This window comes from Anarhichas minor, unplaced genomic scaffold (assembly GCF_050575085.1).
Source record: "Anarhichas minor isolate MPS153535 unplaced genomic scaffold, ASM5057508v1 ptg000003l, whole genome shotgun sequence".
NCBI lineage: Eukaryota > Metazoa > Chordata > Actinopteri > Perciformes > Anarhichadidae > Anarhichas > Anarhichas minor.
This window is the reverse complement of record NW_027466449.1, coordinates 14,729,506-14,750,556: the sequence shown is the minus strand read 5'-3', so window position 1 is coordinate 14,750,556 and position 21,051 is coordinate 14,729,506. Positions and strand designations below refer to the sequence as shown.

Here is a 21,051-nt window from a genome sequence, read left to right as displayed (position 1 = left end):
CAAAACCGGAAACGGAAACCCGGATAATGCTATCAACAAGCCAGGAGAACCACTCTGGGGCTATCGCTGCTTTAAGACTAAGGAGTTGCTTAAATTAAATATTAGTGCGCAGTGCGGTATCTTTATTTGTTAGCTTACTTCCCCACTAGTGTAGAATACTAAGCTAACGGTATTTTACCTCAACCGGTAGCTTGCTATTAGTGCTGCTTTGTTGACGCCTAGCTGCAGAGAGGGTAAGTGCATGTTGTGTCCATGCTATTCAATATGTAAATATGATTATTAACACAAACCGTTATACTCTACGTTATACTTTATTGACGCTTCTCAGCTAAAATGCTTCTCAGACGACTATAGATGGTCGTGTAGCTGCACCGCGTTTGCTCCCATCTTGATTTGGGTGACGTTACGTTACAGAAAGCAAACGGATAGCTAACTCAGCTAGCGTTAGCCAATGAAGTACCGCCATTGATATTACAGAATCTGAAGCTGTCAGCCAGCGTTGGAGGGACCTGAGTGATTATGGCCGACCCTGCACGGATCAAACCTGAGGCTAAACCTGAGAGAACAACGTCTGCTAACGAGGAGCATCCTAAATCAGAGGACACCGGAGATGTATCTGTCACAGCAAAACCTGCAGATGTAAACAAAGAGTCGTCCTCGCAAGATCAGGCCAAAGAGGAGGGGAAAGCTGTGAGTTCTGAAGCTTGGGGCTCTAAATAAAGACTAATGGAGCACCATAACGTTTTCTGTCTTATCAATATTAATGAGCGTATGCAGCTTCACAGAGATCATCTCATTGTTTTGTCTTCCACTGTGAAGGATATGGCAGCTGGGGAAGATGACGAAGAAGGAAGCGCTTCCAAAAGACTGAAGATGGAACCAGAGAAGAAGAAGGAGAGGCGCCAAAAGGTTGACGAGGATGAAATACAAAAGATGCAGTAAGGCTTTCTCACAGAATATTCCAATCCCAAAAATACTTTCAAGTCTCATCCCAGTAAACGGCACGTAACCCCCATGTTCCTCTTGTCTTACAGAGTGTTGGTGTCATCCTTTTCTGAAGAGCAGCTAAATCGCTATGAGATGTACAGACGTTCTGCCTTCCCCAAGGCAGCTATTAAGAGGGTAAGTATTTCTATTTTTCTTTTAATCTCCAAAGCTACTTTATTGGCTCAATGTTTTCTTTTCTTTATTTTTCTAGCTGATCCAGTCCATAACAGGATCATCGGTGTCCCAGAATGTGGTGATTGCCATGTCGGGTATTTCCAAGGTTTTTGCTGGAGAAATAGTTGAGGAAGGTGAGTGTCAGATATACAAAAACAGAGTAAGCTCAGACCAAATGAAAGTACTTTATTTGTGCTTCTCCTTGCAGTTTAAATGTCACTTTTGTGTAGTTAAATACTTTGTCTTTGTCCTCACAGCATTGGACGTTTGTGAGAAGTGGGGAGAGATGCCACCGCTTCAGCCCAAGCATATGAGGGAAGCAGTGAGGAGGTTGAAGAGCCGAGCGCAGATCCCCAACACCAAGTATAAGCAAATTCTCTTTCACTGAGGTACCCCTGCTCTAGATTGCATGGGGCACGTGGCTGGGATTCCAACAGTGGTGCCAGCTTGTGGAAAAACCTGAGTCAAAATCAGTGACCGGAGTATTGAAGAATGGTCAATTCAAGCAAGATCAGGAGGCTCTCTTACATGATATCACAACTGTCTAAGTCCTCTCTGAGCTGCCTTTCACCTCTAATTGTTTGATGCAAATAGTGACATTCTATTCATGTATAATTGTTGTAAATACAGTGTTTTTTTTACTGTTTTGGTCTTGTGCCTCAATTACTTTAAAGAGCTGGTGAACTTTGGAGATATTTTGTGTGAATTTTCAATAGTTTGACCCAAAACTGTTTGGATCCTATTTCTTAATTGTATAATCTTTAGTGAATAGGTGACTGCAATCATTCAGCCCATCGCAGAATTGATTTAGTTTATTTGACAATACTTGATTTGGAAATATGTAGACTTTTTATTGAGGGCAAACTATCGATCACACTACTAAAATAATTGGAGTGAGACTTGAACGCATAACTTGCTGTATATTTTATGACAAACAACGTGGATGCCTTAGAAATGTATTTGTTACACGGAAACATGCATTTTCTATTAAAACGTAAAGGCACAACTGAAATGTGTTCAATTAATCATTTATTCTTTCAAAATAGTTCCCACATACTAGCTTTGGTTCACAGAACCAATTTTATATTAGTCTCAACGAAGTGATAAAGATGATACAAAATAACTACACAACTGACAAAAATACTGATTTACATCAAAACGAGTGCAAAATCCAGTGAATGTATCACACAAGTGCAAGTAATTCACAAGGCAAACTACGCAACATTGCCTCAGGACATGCACCTGCTTTCAGTGGCAACACTTTGCCTGGGTTGAAGTGAGTCTCGCTTCACTCTCCGTCCATCTCTTCCTTTTCGCATGTCTATGAGCAGATGGAAGTCAGAGCACCAGTTTGTCAGCAGGGATGCTACTTCACAGTAAGGCCTGATGGAGGAGAGGGTGGATATAAACTGAGTTTACAGCTACATGTTGCATCCAGCATGGGAAGTCTAACTTCGTACAGCTGTATTTTTGTCTGCTAAGGCCATGCAAAAACAAAAACATCAAAAGCTGAGATCACATCTCGAAGTTCTACTGAGGTTAAAGGGCAGTATCTCTGCATTCTTACACTGGTAGTTAGGATGTGTTAAATACACAAACACTAAAACCTGGTCGACAGGTAAATCACTTTTCTTTGACATTCGTCATCTTGAACATTGAAGAATTCCACATCAAAGATGTGTAGTGTTACTGTTCTTGGTTAAACCAAAGCTGTCTTTCTATTGCTTAAATATTTGACATTCCTCTTTACGAATGAAAATCTGTCATTCATAGCTTGCAAGGCAGCCAGAGATAAGAAAGAAAAGATGTTATCAAATGCTCTGGCATGTTCAGCCACCAGGGGTCTCCCGAGCACACAATGGGACAAGAATGAAAGATGAATGGGGGCGGTGGCAGCTTTGCAACCACTTAAATAGATAAGCATACCTCCACAGGCAACATTCTAAACCACAGATGTAACAAGAGAACATTTTTATGAAAATGTAGCCGACTGGGCTGTTTCCCTAAAGTATTGGTACAATGAATGTTATACTGTTCAGTCTTTTTGAGGAACAAATCCATCATTGTTGGAATCCATGCATATAACAGATTTATGTATAGAAAAAAGAAAGTGAAATTTTAACTGGCAAATGGTCTGATAGATCAAATCTGCAGCAGATCAGGATTAAACTCACTGAAAAATGTCAGTTTCTGTAGTGAATTTAGTCATTTACACGACACACTGTGTGCATCAGTCAGTACCACCGCTTTAAAATGCCATTTTCTTTGATTGATATGGCTTCAGTACACCGTAAAGTAACTTCAGTCTAACAACAACAAAAAACACGCTTTGACAAATCTAAATAAATACACACGTCAGTGCATGACCACTATATTATACATGACAGATGTGCACAGAGGTAATAACACTAGCAGTCTGAGATGTGTCCAGGCAAACTACATAACAACATTTTAAGGAGATCAAGTATCATAACTCTGGGAGGCGGTATGATCCCATACCTCCTTCAACCAGAGAGTTAGAGTGAAAAGACTAACTCCATTTTCAACACTGGAGCTACTGTGCACACTAATCTCCCCCACTGAGGGAGCGATCCAAAGACGGGCCCATCTCGAGTGGATGTTTGACCACAGAGCACATTGTTCCACACTACAAATGAAGCACGATCAACGTTTCACCACTCAAAGATGGAGAACACCGGGGAATGTTTCAACCCGCTTATTGAGAACAGTGAGAACTTGATAAGTAACCATTCCACCCTGGTGATAAAGCAACCACGGTGGAAATGAGATGCATCCGTCTCTCAGTGAAAGCAGTGTAGTTCTGCTTCCTTTACAATAATTTTAAAAAAGTGCATCGTTTTCCCTACACATTTTCAACAAGTAACAGCCGATAATATTGTTATAATACTTTCAAATGAAAAGGAACACACACACACCTAACGGAAGTAATCTACCTTATTAAGTCTATTCAGCTTCATGACTTGTCTATCTGTAAATGTGCTACGTGTTCACGAAGCATGCTGGACATACAGTTACGTTGTGTAGAGGGAGCGGCTGACGGACTAAGCAGCTGTCTGGCAGTGTCAGTGCATGTGAAGAGGAGGTTTTTGGCATGTGCTCAGTTCCGTAACACGAATAATGAACCGGAGAGAATTAAAGCTCGATGATATTTAAACCTTGCATGCTGCATGACACACACTGAAACCACGCAATGAGTTAACTGTCCAGAAATGACCAGGATCATTTGTGTTACAGCAGTGAGGGATATCTAGACTGCCAGATAGAAAGTAGTACCATAATGTAAATGTAAGTTAATTCACTCGGTTCTACTTTTAATAATTGCTATAGGGGATCTTATGTAATCTTATTAACAGTGTGGTATAGTTGGAAGCGATCCGAATCCACAACTTGGATCCATCTTCTTTTTCGAACATGTCCAATGTCCAGACCTGCTTTTATTGAGTCTTGCTGGTTCCTGACATTCAGCCCGGTACCTCCCATCACCGTTCCCCAGCAGGAGCAGTGTTGCAGCAGGGTCACGGGTGAAAGACAGAGAGGCTCAGAGAGCGAACGTGGGGTCATGCTTCCTGACTTCCAGAAGGAGGCGCTCTCTGTCACTGAGGGCCTGGGTGAGAGCAGCCTGGGCGTCAGAGAGCTGCGAGTCCAGGGTTTGTCTCTGTAACGGAGTATTGGATTGGTTAGTTCCAGCTACAGCTAATGCACCCTTTGGCAAAGTGCTACACGCCAAGTAGGCGGATATCAGATTCTGCCGCACAGCAACAGGTGCGATTACAATATCATTACGCAATCTTGTGTAGGGACACGTCTCTGCGTCGACCAGTAACAGGACGCCAGTATTACGGCTGTATTTAAGACCGACAGAGCAGATCACTGCAGATTTAAACACGAGTAGAACCTTTAAATCTAACTCAGATGAGGTTTGAATATCTAAGACTTGACCCTGTGAAAGTATCAGAGTACAGAGCTACACGCAGCCTCATTGCTGGTACAGTGTTGATATTCATCTTTATAGCCACTAAATTTGTTTACAAGCATTATCTTGATTTCACACTTATTATTAATGTTACACTTGATAGTCACACACATTACAATACTAAACAAAGAGGTGCTTTAGTTCGTTGGCTCCCTAAGCTGTGATTGGGATATGGACAGGACCAAAGCATGTGATGTTTTGATGTGGGAAATTTGGGTGTGGAAATAGTCTGCGGGATAATGATCAGTAACTACATCAAGGCCTAGAATCTAGTTACTAGATTCTAGGCCTTGATGTAGTTACTGATGTAGTTACTGATGTATATTATCTACTAGATTCTAGTAGATAATATCCTGTGTGGTATTGGCTTTACATGTATATAACCATGTTGTTTCGTCTAGAAACAAAAGGACCATAGATGTGTGTGTAATAAAATAAAATCAACAGTGTACAACAATTCATGTACATTTCTTTAAGAAATGTGCCAGGAAATACTGAAATAGTACTCAGGGATAAAAACATGTGTGTGGTGGGAAAAAAAGAAAGAGCTACCCGAAGTCAGGGAAGAAATGTGATGTGCTTAATATCATATAACAATGTGCTGTATACTGAAATAAATAGGAAATATCACAGGAGTATGGAGTAGTCAGCCAGTGGGGGGAAAGTAGAAATAGTAGCTACGTAGACATGCGAAGCTGAAGCATATACAGTATATGGTACCAGGTACCGTGTGGTCTCCCCTACCTCGCACTGCTGTTGAACAGAGCAGGAACGGTTTGGGTTGTTCGGGCCAGCCTCAGGATCACCTGCTGAGGCTTTAGGGGGGTCTGTACCTTCAGCTGCAGTCAAAAAGGAAATGGTGATGATCACTTTCTGTTCAGCAGATGTTGTGAGCTGGAGTATTTGTGGTTTTACGGTTCATGATCCTGCTGATAGTTGGGTGTGTCCACAATACGGACGAGTATAAGTTATTTTCTTGCTCACCTCTGAGCCTCATGATGCCATCGTCACCGCGCTCGAGGAGCAGCTGATCTACAATGAACGAGGCTGGGACAGGTTGAGGGGCCGTGGGGTAGATTTTAGGGCTATCATCCTAAAAGAAACAAAAATAATCCAGACAATGAACCACATACCTCCTTTTACCGCCATTACAGTCGGTCCAAAGCTTCAATTAGAATATTTCAGCAGGATAATCCGCTCAGTATTGCCACAGCGTTACAAGGAGTCCAGGGTATATATACTTAAAACAAACTAAATAGTATGATTTACAGAGTTGATTATCCTCAAAAGTTAGAAAAATATGCTTATTTCATATATTTCATACTGTTTATAATCATATACAGACAGTATCAACAACCCACCTTCATAGTGATGGTGATGTTGCTTATGTGTATCTTCATTGGCTGACCATCAGCACTAAACTCGTCCTCCAGAAAAGGACCAATGTTGGTCACGGTGGAGGTCAACAACTGTGCCTGGCAGTCTTGCACTCTTATGTCCAAAAAGCCAGAAGACTCAGCCACAGCAGAGTGTCGGGCAGCAGACGGACCCATTTCTGCTCGCATGCACACGACTGGAGAGCCCCTGATACCCTGTCCATCCTGCTTCGGGACTGGTCCGCCTGGAGCTGCAGAAACAAAAGAGGGAAGTCCATCTGTGAGCCACGTGGAAACTTTACACTGCAACAAGTTCCCAGCATGCTTTAAACACTGTCACTTGATCAGGTAAAACGGAGAAAATATTTTTCAAGAGCTTGTTGATGGGAAGCAAACAGCATGGCAACAATAATCCAAGTTACCCTGTATGAGGCCAGCCAGCAGGTCTGATACCCTGATATTGCCCATCTGCACAGGGCTCAGATTCTGAGCTTCTACAGCCACAACTTGATCTTCTCCCTTGACGTCCATGGTGCAAGCTGCTCCACTCAGGATCAGCAGCAACACTGAGGACTGGAGCAACAACACATCACAATACAATCACATGTAAATAAGACTTTGTTCAGGAGAATAATGCAACTCCACTGGCAGATTCCATCTATCCATGAAATCTGCTAGATGAGCTTAGTGACCCACCATATCCTGAGACATGTCCTCAATACTTTGGGACAGAGAGCTGCTGAGGTCCGCTGATGAACCTCCCTCTGCACCAGAGGCTGGGCTGTCTCGGGTGCCTGCAGAAGTGTTGTTGGCACGCATGGACTCCATGCCCGACTCTGGAAACATGAGTAAAACTTATAGTCGGTGTCACCTGTGTGACTCAGAGAAATTGCTTTTGAAATGTTGTCGTGTTTTAAGCACCCGAGTCCATGAGGACAACGAAATTGTCACTGATATCGCTATCCACGGAGAGATTTTCGTCAGGCAGGCTGCCATCCAAGATAGCGCTATCAAAGGAATGCTGGGAAGGCGACTGCTTCATGGATTGGCGGCGCAGGCTGGCAGCCAGAGAGGGGGAGGCGTCTTCTGAACGCTGGACCTGTTCCCTATAAACACACACAAAAACACACACAGAGTTTCTTGAGGGACAGCCAGTAAAAGCATGTGGTGCATAGCACGGGCTCCAGACACACAAACACTATTACATTGCCAACAGCACAGCAGGAGAGCACGAGCACTTACTTTGCCTGCGTACTGAACAATTTGCTCATGCCCGAGCCACGACTCAGCATGCTAAAGGCGTCCTTTGTTATTGAAAACGCCCCTTTGGTCAGGTCCAGCGAGGCACTGATGGCATCTTTGGTCGCATCCTTGGTGACGTTGATGGCGCTGGACAGCTCTCCCTCCAGGCTGAAGTTGGACATTTCGCGGGAGAGTACGGGGGAGTGTCCAGGTGAGAGTGGAGGAGAGAGGACAGTGGTGTCCTGCTGTGTTGTCAAACCATCCCCCTCCAAGCCCTCCTCCACAGCCTCGCATGCCTCCTCCACCACCAAATCCTGATCATTCGCAGAGGCAGTATTGAGCGAGGAGATGCCGTTTTCTAACCCGCTGTCCTCCAGCACTGCAGAGTGATGAGTGGGGGAGATGTCAGAGTCTGTTATGCTGGGGCTGTCTGTCTCTGGGGTGTGGGGGACCTCTTCCTCAGGCTCTGTGCACACTGGTGGCAACAGGAGACCCAGTTCTGCAGAGTCCACCAGGAGGGCAAGACAAACTGTAGCAGGTTTTGTCTTCTTACCGTGAGCCTGCTTAACATCTCGTAGATCCCGGCCCAACTCCGCCCCCAACCGAGCCATGGCATCCTTCATCCTCAGCAGGGCTACATACTGGTAGTGGTTGAGCCACATCTTCACTGGGGTGATGGTGTGGGCCAAGAAGTGGAAAGAGGCAAGAGAAGCCTCTTCCTGCTCTGAGGAAGGCTGGTGGTCTCCGCTGGGACTGGAGGAGGAAGACGATGATCCGTTTTTAAAGGCAGAGGGCTGACACATCCACGCAGACATGGCGAAGGGCTCAACAAAAGGTTGGCTTCCGCCTTTGGGGAATCGCCGAGCTCCATCAAAACCCAGGGTCACACGGGACACACTGAGAGACCAGACGTCCTGGGATCGCAGCTGCTTTCTGTCCAGAAGTTGGGGCTCGGTCTCTTGAGAGTGCTGGAGGAAGGTGGATGGGATGGGGTGGAAGGCACTCTGGTCTCTGGGGTAAGGGCAGGGAGGTGTGTGCTGGAAGAAAGGGCAGCTGGCGAACTTGTTGTAGGTGCTGTTGAGGTCAGCTCTGGAGCCATGAGGGCAGAGGCGAGTGTTACTGAGAACCATCTGGGGTACAGTAACAGAGAGCGACTGTGGACGCTCCGGATGGTCCAATATGGAAGAATCCAAGGGGATTATTAACTATAGAAAGGAATATAAAAACCATGGATTTACAGACGTTTGTTAGCATTGCAACAAGCGCCGATCAGACAAAAACGGGCTACACAAATGTGTTTTAAATTTTAAAAAAGAAACCACTAATATGTAAAAACAGTTCACCTTGAGCTGAGTGGCATCCATGCGGACGTCTACATGCTCTTCAGCCCTGCTGCTGTCTTGTAAATGGTAGAAAGCTTTGACCTGGTCCAGGGTGTGCAGCAGACCTCTGGAAAACAGATTGATCCACAGAACGCTGGCTGGGTCTACACAGAGCTGGAGGCTGTTCAGCTGGGCATACAGGTTGGACGTGGGTACTGGAAGAAGGAAAGAAGGCGAGAGATACCGTCATGTAAATGTACAAAGGCAGAAGCACAAAAAACAGGTCTGTATGACTATACTTAATATAAAAGGGGGTTGTGCATTAATGAAAAATACTTGAAAAACACAGTATGTGAGTAAAGCAGAATTACATACATCGCTCATCGTCATACAAAACCTAAACTCGAGAAAGAAAAAAACTAATATGGTTAAATATGTTTGCATTATACCTGAAAAACCTGGGTTGTCAGGAAAGTAGTATTCAGTGAACTGCAGATGAATTGCTGGAACGTTGTCTGGCAAACGCAGAGCTTTGCGGTTGCAGGATAATAAAGACCGGGTCTTCTTGTTTTGCCGGCCTCTTGTAGACACCTGAATGTTGAGTTGTGAATGTTAAATATGGGCTGTGACTTTGCATTTATCTGCTTCTTTAAAGCCACGACAATAAACAAAGAAAAGGAACTCAAGTACTCAACAAAAGCACAAGTGTGTTACACATGACAGAACTAAAGCACCTGAGTTTGAACGTCAGTGACTTCCTGTCACAAACCAGCGGTGGAGAACCAGACACGTACAGAATTTCCCCTTGTTCTATCAAATGGGGAACTACAAGTGTTTTGAACCTAAAATAGCCTTTTCATGATGAAAAGTGAAATGTCCACAGTGCACAACCGGCGTGAGTGTGTAATTTGAGGAGGCAGGGGGCTTTCTCAATCTCAGATGACAGGCACTGGAGCGGCAAAGTGTTTCACTGACACATAAGGCAAAGGTTGTTAGTGCGGCAATCATAACACAATTTTTAATATAACAACAATCAATATAACATATCAGATAGCTCGTCTGAAAGAGACTTTTGTTCCATGTGTAAGGCCCGTCAGGCACTGCTAATTTAACACGTCTGGTTTGAGCTCAGTGAATTGATGAGCACACGACCGCACATGACAGGCAAGCTAGCCGTGGAGCTACAGTTCTGTAGCAGAGACGATAATGTATTTTGTTTCCTTCATAATCATGTGTGTCCAAGTGTGTTTAAGAAACGTCATCTCAATCAGGCATCATCTTGATCATGCCTGTTGTCAGTAGTGAAGAAGGCTTAAAGCACTTTGTTGTCACATCGGTTTATCAGCTAATCACTCTATATATGCTTTACACACACACACACACACACACACACACACACACACACACACACACACACACACACACACACACACACACACACACACACACACACACACACACACACACACACACACACACACAATCCAAGGACTGTACTTCTCCTTCACAAGGTAACAAGTGTAAGTTTTTTGTGTGATTTCTTGAGGAGATGATAATGTTGTTGAAATTGACCCTGTTGTATGATCTACTATAGGTCAACAGTGATGTGGCCGGAGGTTGATGGCTTCCATTTGAAATTTGACAGTTATAAACTCCCATTTCCTCAATATCAACAGCGTCTGCGACTGCTTTGCCACCGCTAAAATGTTCCAAATGCAAAGCGACTTCTAGCCTCGTCAGAGGTACTGCCTGACTGCCTCCCTCTGAAGAACAGATGTCCCCCTCAGTCCAATTATGGAAGTAATGCTTCTGGTAGAGCAGGGAAATCAAATCAGTGGGTCGTTAAATCTTGCCTGGTGAATGTCCACGTCATCCATCCTGACCACCACGCAGCTGGATCGCAGCCTCTTCAGTGACGACCCTGAGGGAGCTGTGCCAGAGTTCCTGCTGGATGCCTGCTCGCTGTCAGAGGGGCTCGACTTGGGACTAGACTGTCCATCTGAAGCGTGTGAATGAGAGAGAAAACACTTTGTGACAAGCAGAATGCATTTAGCATCATAAAAATGTTGCTGTGACAGAGCCATGTGTTGATCTGTGTGGGGTCGTAGTTTCATTTTTGCTCCCGAGTGGTATTTTGTTGTGTAATGAAGCCAAACAAGAACATGTTTTACTTCATTACACAGTTTTTGATAGTATTCTGAGTATGAATCTGTGCAGTTTTATCTATGTTTAGCTGTCAGAAAAGAAATAGATGTCCTATAACAAGACAAATCTTCACATGTATTCAGCACTCATACCTTGACCTGTCTTTGCAGAGGAGCCCTTGGTTGACTGGGGCCCCTCAGCGCGTGGCCCAGGGAACCCAGACGCCTCTGCTCTCCTCTGGTACTCCTGCAGCAGTTTCCCCGCCCACTGGGCCTGAGCCTCCATGGCTCCACTGTGGCGTTCCCAGTGTCGACATCCATCAGCTGTAATAAAACAGCAGCAAAAGGGCAGTTATGATTCAGCAACCATTCTAGGCTTAAAACTGATTTCCTCTGAAGAAAACCTGACTTCCTGCTGGATGTATGCTTATATATTTGAGCTCTTTATCACGGGTCCATCAGTGTGATAATCACCCACCACACATCACAAAGTGGATCAGACCGAGCCACTAGAGCTGTACCGAATGTCTTTTTTTTTTTACATTAAAAGCTTCTATTGAGGTTTTTGTCAGGTGCTCGCCTCCCTTTGTGTACGCTGCGGCGCGGGGGAGGGTAAACTGTTTTTTGGCTGGAGTGAAAATGCTGCTTTTGAAAGGCCAAACGCCAACAAAAACGGATTGAAGCAGAGTATTTTTGTCAGATAAAAACTTTTTGTGAATTTTGGAAATGTATCACAGCGCTCACTCTGTGTGTGTGTGTGTGTGTGTGTGTGTGTGTGTGTGTGTGTGTGCGTGAGAGAGAGAGAGATCTACAAAAAAAAAAAAGTCGGGTGCTCAGACTAAACACTATACGGACACTCAGCCTACAGTATTATTAACAACAATAATAATTTGGATGTCAACATTATGAATGAAGCTTCAAACTGTTCGATACAGCCCATACGAGCCAAACAACAACTATTCCAGCAGGGGAAAGGTCATGTGTAAAGAGAATTGCAGTGGGAGCGAGATAAACATTAAATCTAGAGTTGGTACTTGGTTGGGTGTTGAGTTCTTTATAATACAAACATATATTTCGGTCGTAACACCCGACAAACCGATTAAACGGGTCCACGGTCTGAGGTTGAGGATCTATTCTATATATAAAGTATTTTATACATGTTGTTAATTTGTAATCAAACAGAAAACTATTGTTTTTTTTCAAACTGTGTTTAATTCACCATAAACAGCTCCAGAGGCAACTCTGCTGCTCTACATTCCACACAATGAAAAACTCTCCCTGGCCATTAGTCTGCCTGAGTAGTACATCCTCCTAACAGCCGGTCCTGAATGAATGCTGTGGTTAAAGTGGGAGCTGGACAGAGCCTCTGGGTAAACTATGCTGGAATTATATTCAGAGAAAGGACGAGTCGTCACACTCACCAGGTCTGTGGACGGGATAGTAGTCAAAACCCAGCTTCCTGAACGTCAGCTGCATGGCACCTTGCAAGCCCGGTGGGGGAGCCTCATCTGAGCAATAACACATGCTAGCTGATTAAAAACCATTAGTAATTATCTTTCAAATGCTTAGCAATTCAATGCATTTTAGGGATTACTCCGAGCACAATTGTGGCTTTACGCTGAAGTAAAACAGCACACATACACTTGAGTTACAAGGCAAAGGCTACATGTTGATCGTTTTTTGGCACATTTCGTGATATTTCCAACTAACCCTCATCCAGTGAAGAACTGTCGCTGCATATATGTAAGTCCAAACGGGATATGAAGGTGTGGTAAGAAGACTCCTTGACATCATAGAGATCAAAGAATTGACTCATGTTGCTGGGGGTGCCAGTGGGGGCGGGTGGGGTCTCTGTCCAAAGGTTATAGAAGCCAGGCGATGGAGGAGCAGTCTGAAACCGAAATTACCAAGATGATGTGACAAAATTAAGAACTATCTGTCGTGGAAACAAAAATAAACTTATATCCAGACATGAGCAGAAAGGAGGCGGGACCTGAAGGGACTCAGCAGTCCTGCTCTTCCTCTGCTGGGCAGACTTCTCCATGGCCTCGCTGAGAGATTTGGCGTAGTGGATGATGGCTTTGAGCTGAGAGTCCGTCAGCACCCACAACAGGTCGTCCAGGATGAAAAGCAGCTTGGATGCCAGCACGTTACAGTCCTTTATCTAGATAGAACAACGCGGAATTAAACTTGATCCGTGACAAATAATTAACAATTTAGATGATTTTTAAACCAATTCCCTGACAGAATGGTCTATGAATGGCAGGAATGCAGTCTTACTCTGCGCTTCAGAGCGATGCGAATGCGTCCCTGGTTGGTGATGAGACGTAATGGGGTGCTACCGAGGTCCTGGTCGTTACTCTCAATGGCGTCCGCCTCGATTCGTAGACTCTGCCAGTTTATTTCCTTGAATGTCAAAACCTGATTGAAACAAGAAACATATCAAAACATCAAACCATTCAGCTATTAATAAACACACAAACGCCATGAGACAAAAAACACACCATGTTCCGACACTTTCATGGAGTCAGTATCGGTGTGGAACACAGCCAATGTTTATTATTAGACACATAGAGAAAGAAAAGCAGTCGCTTTAAAGTGAATTACAGGAGCTCATTCTGAGAGGTTGTTCATCTCAATATAGTCCGGGGGGGGGGGGGGGGGGGGGCTAAAGTGTACCTCTCCTCTCTTTGGGTCGGTGACGCGGGTGTAGCGGAGGTCACTGTGCTGCCATTTGGGGTTGAGGCTGTTGCCTTGTAGCTGCCAGAGCTCGAAGGAGGCGTGGAAGGCACGAGCCTGCACCTTGATGGTGATGGAGTTGATCCTAACGGACATGCCCTCCACCACTTTCTCTGCAAAGCCGTACTCGCTGTGGACACAGGGTGTAAAAGCATGGGCAAAGGCAATGTTCACCGTGTAAATGACTCGGCATGTAGCATTGATCAGATGTGTCGTCTTAACACTAGATTGACGCAGGCTTACCTCTGGCCGGGTGTTATGGCGATAGGAGAGGGGCCGTTAGGTGGACGTGGCTCCTCACACGTCCTCATTTCTACCTCTACCTTATCCAAGAACTGCACAGAAGAAGAAACTGTAATACTCAGCATGCAATGGAGCAAGGATAGATAGAGAAGCAACCTAACATTTACAGATGATAACAAGACAGAAAGCACAATCTATGAAGCAGCAGTGTAACAAAACAGTACAATGACTATGCAGGGAACTGCTAGATTCAGGTCAATAAACATGGATGAAAACATGAAGGGAGAAGCTTAGTGCTGCAGACATGGGCAAGAATTTTGGACAAAAATAACATCATTCTTACCAGACAGATGGGGCTTGTTTTCAACTTTGTCCATTGTATCTAAAAACGACAGGAGAGCGAGGTCTGCAGAGTCAGTCACAAACACTTGCACCAGCATTCTGCGCTGTTTATCATTCACTGTGTGCACAGTAAACATCAAGCTCCTGCCGCAAGGGCGACGACAATAACTGCCACGCTGTAATATTTGGAGTCATTTCTGCTCAATATATCAAATATCAACTTCAGCTAAGTTATCATTACCATTTACCAAAGGGGGAGAAAGAAAGAAAAAAGAACTACATAGAGTACATAAAAATACCATTATTGAAGTGTGATGAATGATTATAAAAAGACTACAAGTCCCAACAATAGATTACATAAAGGCCCGTCTATAATATGAGTTGACACATGTGGATATGTGGATGGCCTCTGAAGATAGGAAGGCTTTCATTGTAATGATTTGAATAGGGGTAAAGGGACATGGCTGCATCACTGTTTTAACGATACTGTCATATAGAAAGGCCTTTGCTTTCGGGCTATTGAATCACAAAGGCTGCTAAATACTGCATTTACATTCTAAAAGGCCTTTGGCAGGAATTTCCATTTGAACTGACTTTAGCTTCAGACAGTCGAGAGCCTTCGCGCTGTGAACGACTTGGTTGCAGGACAGGAGGAGAAGTGTGTTATTTGCATAGCAATGAAAACTGGTGTTGTGCCTGGAGATGTCTGGAGATGACGGACAATAAATTATTACAACAAGATGATGAGTTGACAAAAAAATTGCAGGCAGATTTGCTAAGCTGTACTTTGAGCTAAGTGCTATGTTGGATGTAATATCCAACATGTTCACCACTATAGTTCTGCATGCTAACGTGCACACAAAGTAAAGCTGAGGCTGAAGGGAATGTCGTTTCATTTAGTATTTGGTCATAAACTAAAGTATTGGATTCAAGTGTTGACTAGCTAGTGAGCCAAGAGGAAAGGTCAACAAAGTCAGAAGGGTTCATCCTCTGGAAACCATGAATGTCTGTACAAAAAATTTCATTTTAATCCACCCAATACTTGTTGAGCTTTTTCAAGTGGTGGATTGAAGAACCCTCACACCGACCGACCCACGACATCGTCATCCTTACAGCCTTGTTACTAACACGGCTACAACACGGAGATCACGATCCACTTTTAACGGTACTGTGGTGACCGGAGAAAAGGGGAGTGAAACCTCTAAAAAATATAATTTGAATTTATAAAATAAATGATTAAGAGCCTAGTATAGCCCAAGAGTTCAAAATATTTTGGCCTTCATAATAGAGCGTTTTTAAGAGAGGTTAGCCTGGGGCATGTCTAAAAGTAGGAAAGCAACAAACAGAACAAGTGAATTCCAGTAACAGTTGGAAAGGATAAGTTTTTTTCCCAGCAGTCACTCTGTTGACTCATCACAAACCTCATTGATAAGAGAAGGCTACGCATGTTACAAAATAAGCAATGGAAACATGCAAAAACTCTCAAATATTTGTGGTGAAAGATACCGTGTGTAACACAATATCACACAATACTGTCCTACAATGTTAGGAACATGTTCGCTTCCAACTTTAAAGCTGCATTAGAAGGACGCTCGAGGAGGTTCAAGAGGTGAAAATATTTACGTAATGTGTAGAATACATATATTGTAGCAATTATACGAATATTATTACTGAATTAAGATCTTAAACATGTAGTATTATTAGTATTATATGGGAACACAAACCAACCATCATAACAGCTCAGTGCACACCAGCCAGTTTATCTCAGGATCACTCCAGCCTCTGGCCTTTTGTGTCCCTGTGAATCACGGCTTGTCGCTCTATCATCAATAACCAGAGCTGGTCTGAAGCATCACAACGTCCTCAGTAGTGCCTCTAACAGTGCTTATCCGTGTGGTACTACTCATTTCCTCTATGGACTCTGAATTTGAATGCTCTCTCGCATTAATAAACAGAAAAGCTTTGTCTTGTAGGTCATTTGCAGACTTAACAATCACCAAAATGACATGAATTATGTTGTTTTTCTGGACCCGCTTTGTGTTTAAATCGTCTTCTTAGGAACAGGGAGACAGCCTCACCGGTCAGACCGGCTCCACAATCAGGTCTGATGACCGGTCAATGACAACATACCCTGATGGCGGCTTTGTTGCAGTAGACCCGAGTGACAGCCAGCCAGGTAGGCAGGTCGAGCATGTTCTGCAGAACCTCTTCATCGAGCTCCAGGTTGGACAGCTGCCCCTCCCCCTTCAGCGTGCTGAGGTTGATCTTGTCTGGGGACAGATTCTTGGTGAACCTAAAGGAAAGGAGACCAGGTATAGAGTGAATACTGAATCCGGAGGAGGCAAGTAGAACTTAAACTAAAGGAAAACATCACCTGGGAGTCAGAAATACACAAATATAAATGATGCAGCTTGGCGGTTTGTCATAAGCTTCGAAGAAACGACTACTGCGTCCCAGGTCGTATGTTTTTCCTGATTACTTTTAGTGCTGCAGCCGCCCTTACAAAGTACGTACTGCTGCATGTAGCATGCATGAGGATTGGGACGTACTACTTCGTCATATCATTGCATTTTGAACTTGAAAATCCCCTGTGCAGAGGATTGTGGGACCGAATAGCCAGAAAAGCTTGCATACTGCAACATGCCACTGGATGCATTGGGACAACCTTTTATTTTTGGCATTCTCCATTTGAAATACTATGTATCGGGACATAGTACATCTTTTTCTGGCACACAACGTATCATGAGAGTAAAAATAGTACAGAATCCCCGCTTTTTATATTTTTTCCAATGTGTTATGTATGAAAAGACCCAAAATGAGCACTGTAAGCACACTACTTGAAGACTATAAGCAAATTGTCTAAACTGCATTTGTACGGGAATGATTCTGTCCTTTTTGATCCATACCAGCGGTCGATCACTGTAACCGTGATAACTATAAGCGGACTCCACTGTAGTGCAACTGAATGAGTCATCCTGACAAACTGAAGCGGCCTCCTTACGAGAGCCACACAGATGTACTCCTCATCTAGGTTAACATCTCCGAGGGTGCCAACGTAGCGAGCTCCAACAGCCAGGAGAAGGCTACACACAAGGTGAGTTCAGCAGCAATCACAGCAAATCAATTTGTCGAGTATTTTCATTTTACATTCACCACATGATACCAATACTGATCTGGCAAATCCATGACATTTCACGTGACACTGTGGCTCTTGTCTTGCTAAACCTTTTGTATGTCTCACAGTTTGGTTAATAATGTTAAACAGATGAGACGACTTGTGAATGTGGTCAGATTTGTCAAAATGTTTGACATTGTTTCACCATCCTGTAGCCGATAATCCAGTCAAAGACCCTCCCTCTGACACTGAGCAACAAAACAAGGGCTCAACACTTTTACTGTGAACAAAACCCAGAACGTTGCTTTCATTTCACGTCAGGCCCCCCCCTCCCCTCCTCAAGGCCTATAATGAGTCATGCTTGAGGGTTAAATCTAGTTCACAAGTCCGAAAATATCCAACAGCTATTGTACAACATCATGCATTTCGTTACATTTGCCTTTTGGATTGGCAGAACATAAAAGGATTGATTTGCTGGTATTCATAATTAAGAGCTACATTAGGGCAAAGACCACTGAATAGTGGTTCTATTATTGAAAGAAAAATAGCAATATAGGTTAATTACTCAGATTAGCCTGGCTCAAAGAGCTTTCCAACGCCAAGAAATAAGTCATTGTACAAACTCTGCCAAAAGCACAACTGTTTGGTTTTACAATTAAACAATACCAGGATCTTACTCAGACGATTAGGCCGAAAACAACAGAATCACCACTGAAGTGGTCGATTTAAATCCAGCAATCCCTCAGTGGTTGAAGGAGTCCACTGTGTGTATACACAGTAAGACATACAGTGGATATTATGAACTTCATTCTAGCCATCAACATGAATGCATCGCAGGTACGTGTGGGTTCAAACTGAGGATATGATCTTGTCATCACCCTGCCCGGCTTAAAATAACAATACTGACGTATGAAAACCTGTAACACTGAGTCAGATCCTTAAGAGATAACTGCTCGGACTCTAAAGACAATTTCCCACCAGCTATGGTCAGCAACATTAATGTGCTTACATGTCTTCGTGTCCACTGTGTCCTGTCTGGTGCAAAATAATAATTTTAATTATTTAGAAGAGTCCTGAGCAGCAGCATCACGTATGGAGGAAGTAAGAGCAGAGAGCATGCTGCAGCTCTGGAGAGGATGCTGAAGGTGACGGGAACACAACATGTGTGTACGTACAGCAGGGGGCCGGATTGAATGAACGTTGCTGGGGGAAAAAAAATCAGACAGTGATGAGACTAAAACTACAGCAGCATTAAAACTAAAGAAAGCCTTTTTTAGTACCCTGATGCATTTTTGTGTAAAGATGTAAAAGCTAAAAATAACTCCTCCATAACTTTTCATATCTAGAATCTTTGGCATTGTTTTTTAGCTGTACTGAACATAACAAATATCTGAGAAAGTAGTTAAGATTAGATAGATAGATAGATCGATAGATATAGATAGATAGAGTGTCACGGGGCATGATGGAGGACTCAAGCGCAGACAGTCAGATGCAGTGAGAAAATGGGTTTTAATGACTCATGAACACAACAGGGAATCCAAGGACGAGACAAGAGACGAGGGGGGGGGAAATCCGGCAGGACGAGGCAGGGCAGACAGACTGGGAAACCGGGAATAGGACGAGCAAAAACGGGTGGGTAGACATGAACAATGACCTGGCAGTGTGTGACTGAGAGACAGGGGTTTATAAAGTGACTTGAACAGGTGAGGAGCATTGTGCTGATGAGGGAGTGCTTGATTACTGATCAGGGACAGGTGAAGGGAGTTGGACTGGTGCTGAGGGAGTGGCTGAGTTAGACTGGTGCTGAGGGAGTGGCTGACAGGTAGAGTGAGGAGCTGCAGAAAAACACACACAGAACACACAAGGCAAAGCCTGATCGTGACAGATAGATGTGGTCTGAGTGGGAGAAAATAAGAAAAGATGCAACTTCGGATAACGTTACAGCCTTTTCACCTTTCCATTTTTGAATAAGTTATTTACTGTAGGGCCCTAGACCACTAAGTGACATACAATGACAGAGTAAGCAGTTAGGCACAGTGCAGTAATGAAAGCTGTGAGGCTCATTGAATGTAACATACCAGCTTTCTAAAGCAACCATTAAAGGCAGCCTAGTCTGTAAGCTTAACGCAGTGTTAAGAACACGTGCAAACAGCTGGGGGAGTAATTTGGTTAAGGTTTATTAGTTAGTGTCGTTCAGAACTGCCTTGCTGCGTTCACTGCCCATGCATGTGCAGTCTCCTAACGTTATTCTCGTGTGGCCGTTACAACATGTAGCGTTGAGCTGGTTGGTAACCAAAGTGGAAATCAATGTAGCAACAAAACAGGCACTAGCGTTAGCGAACTAGCGTTTGCTGTGTGTTGTAGGCAGTAACGTTAACGGTAAATCCATCACCCATCCGGGGCTAAGTGTGGCTAACACAAAGCCACAAAATAATGACACTTACCTTGACAAATGTTTCAAAATTTGCTTTTTAATGATTCCGGCCATTTCTGTTTAGCGTCCAGTGTCGTGCAGAAAACAGCAGTTTTCCCACACTGAAATAAACATGTAGCGGTACTAGCTTCCAGGCACCTCTCTGTTGTACACAGCCCGAGCTGTGTGCATCTTTTTAGCCGCTGCAGGCACAGCCTAGCTGCTGCTTTGCTAAACACCGGACGGCGAACTGGCTACAACGGACTACAGCAACCACAACGACGCAATAGCGCCATCTGCTGGATGTGGAGGGGAGAGCAGGTGGGCGGCAGTGCAGCGGAGGTTTAAATGAACCAATTACGACTAAATATCCACAAATACAATGAGACTTCACAAATGACACGCTGTGCAAGTTGTGATGTTACTCACTTTATTTAATCACGTAGTCTAGGTGCACGGTAAATAAATACATGCTAAGTTTTAAGTTTCAAGATATATTTGTGACATACTTAATATATCTGTACATTGACATAAATATAAATATCAAATATAAATACAAAAACATTTCACACAACAAAAGATAAAGTACAAACAGAAGGATTACATGTGGTGCAGTATGTTACATTAAATATGATAAAAATATACATTTAATTATCTTTTAATAGATTGTTTGTCTGTTGTTTGGTTCATCTTTGCACTACTGGTAAGTTAGTTAATTTATATTATTCTATTTCATTGTATATATTGTGCATTTTTATACTTAATATTTTCTTATTTTTTACTCTGATTGCTTAAATATATTTTTGCTGCTGTAGCAAACAAATTTCCCCTTGCGGGATGAATAAAGTATCTATCTAAGGACAATGTGTTATCTAGTTTCACGATCAAGATACCTTTTTCAAGAGAGACCAGGCAAAATAAAATTAAAATCAGACTTTTTTTTTTTGCTAATAATTATCA

General features: G+C 43.5%; 2 protein-coding genes across 2 annotated transcripts; one reads left to right on the top strand and one right to left on the bottom strand.

The window, feature by feature from the left end:
• Window positions 1-1,807, top strand: taf11 (TAF11 RNA polymerase II, TATA box binding protein (TBP)-associated factor). The gene is made up of 6 exons (XM_076099747.1): window positions 1-233; window positions 478-690; window positions 820-938; window positions 1,035-1,122; window positions 1,199-1,295; window positions 1,419-1,807. Exons 2-6 carry the CDS (start codon window positions 520-522, stop codon window positions 1,547-1,549), a joined length of 606 nt encoding a protein of 201 aa, XP_075955862.1. The 5' UTR covers window positions 1-233; window positions 478-519; the 3' UTR covers window positions 1,550-1,807.
• A 366-nt stretch (window positions 1,808-2,173) lies between these two features.
• On the bottom strand, window positions 2,174-20,313 carry bltp3a (bridge-like lipid transfer protein family member 3A). Its single transcript, XM_076099729.1, has 21 exons — window positions 20,123-20,313; window positions 16,694-16,856; window positions 14,565-14,603; window positions 14,222-14,313; window positions 13,919-14,108; window positions 13,520-13,660; window positions 13,233-13,403; window positions 12,950-13,130; window positions 12,661-12,747; window positions 11,393-11,563; window positions 10,949-11,094; window positions 9,545-9,686; window positions 9,117-9,310; window positions 7,774-8,978; window positions 7,453-7,637; window positions 7,228-7,367; window positions 6,954-7,104; window positions 6,517-6,782; window positions 6,140-6,248; window positions 5,900-5,994; window positions 2,174-4,837 (listed from the first exon to the last, which is right to left on the bottom strand). Exons 1-21 carry the CDS (start codon window positions 20,164-20,166, stop codon window positions 4,721-4,723), a joined length of 4,029 nt encoding a protein of 1,342 aa, XP_075955844.1. The 5' UTR covers window positions 20,167-20,313; the 3' UTR covers window positions 2,174-4,720.
• Window positions 20,314-21,051: the final 738 nt, after the last annotated feature.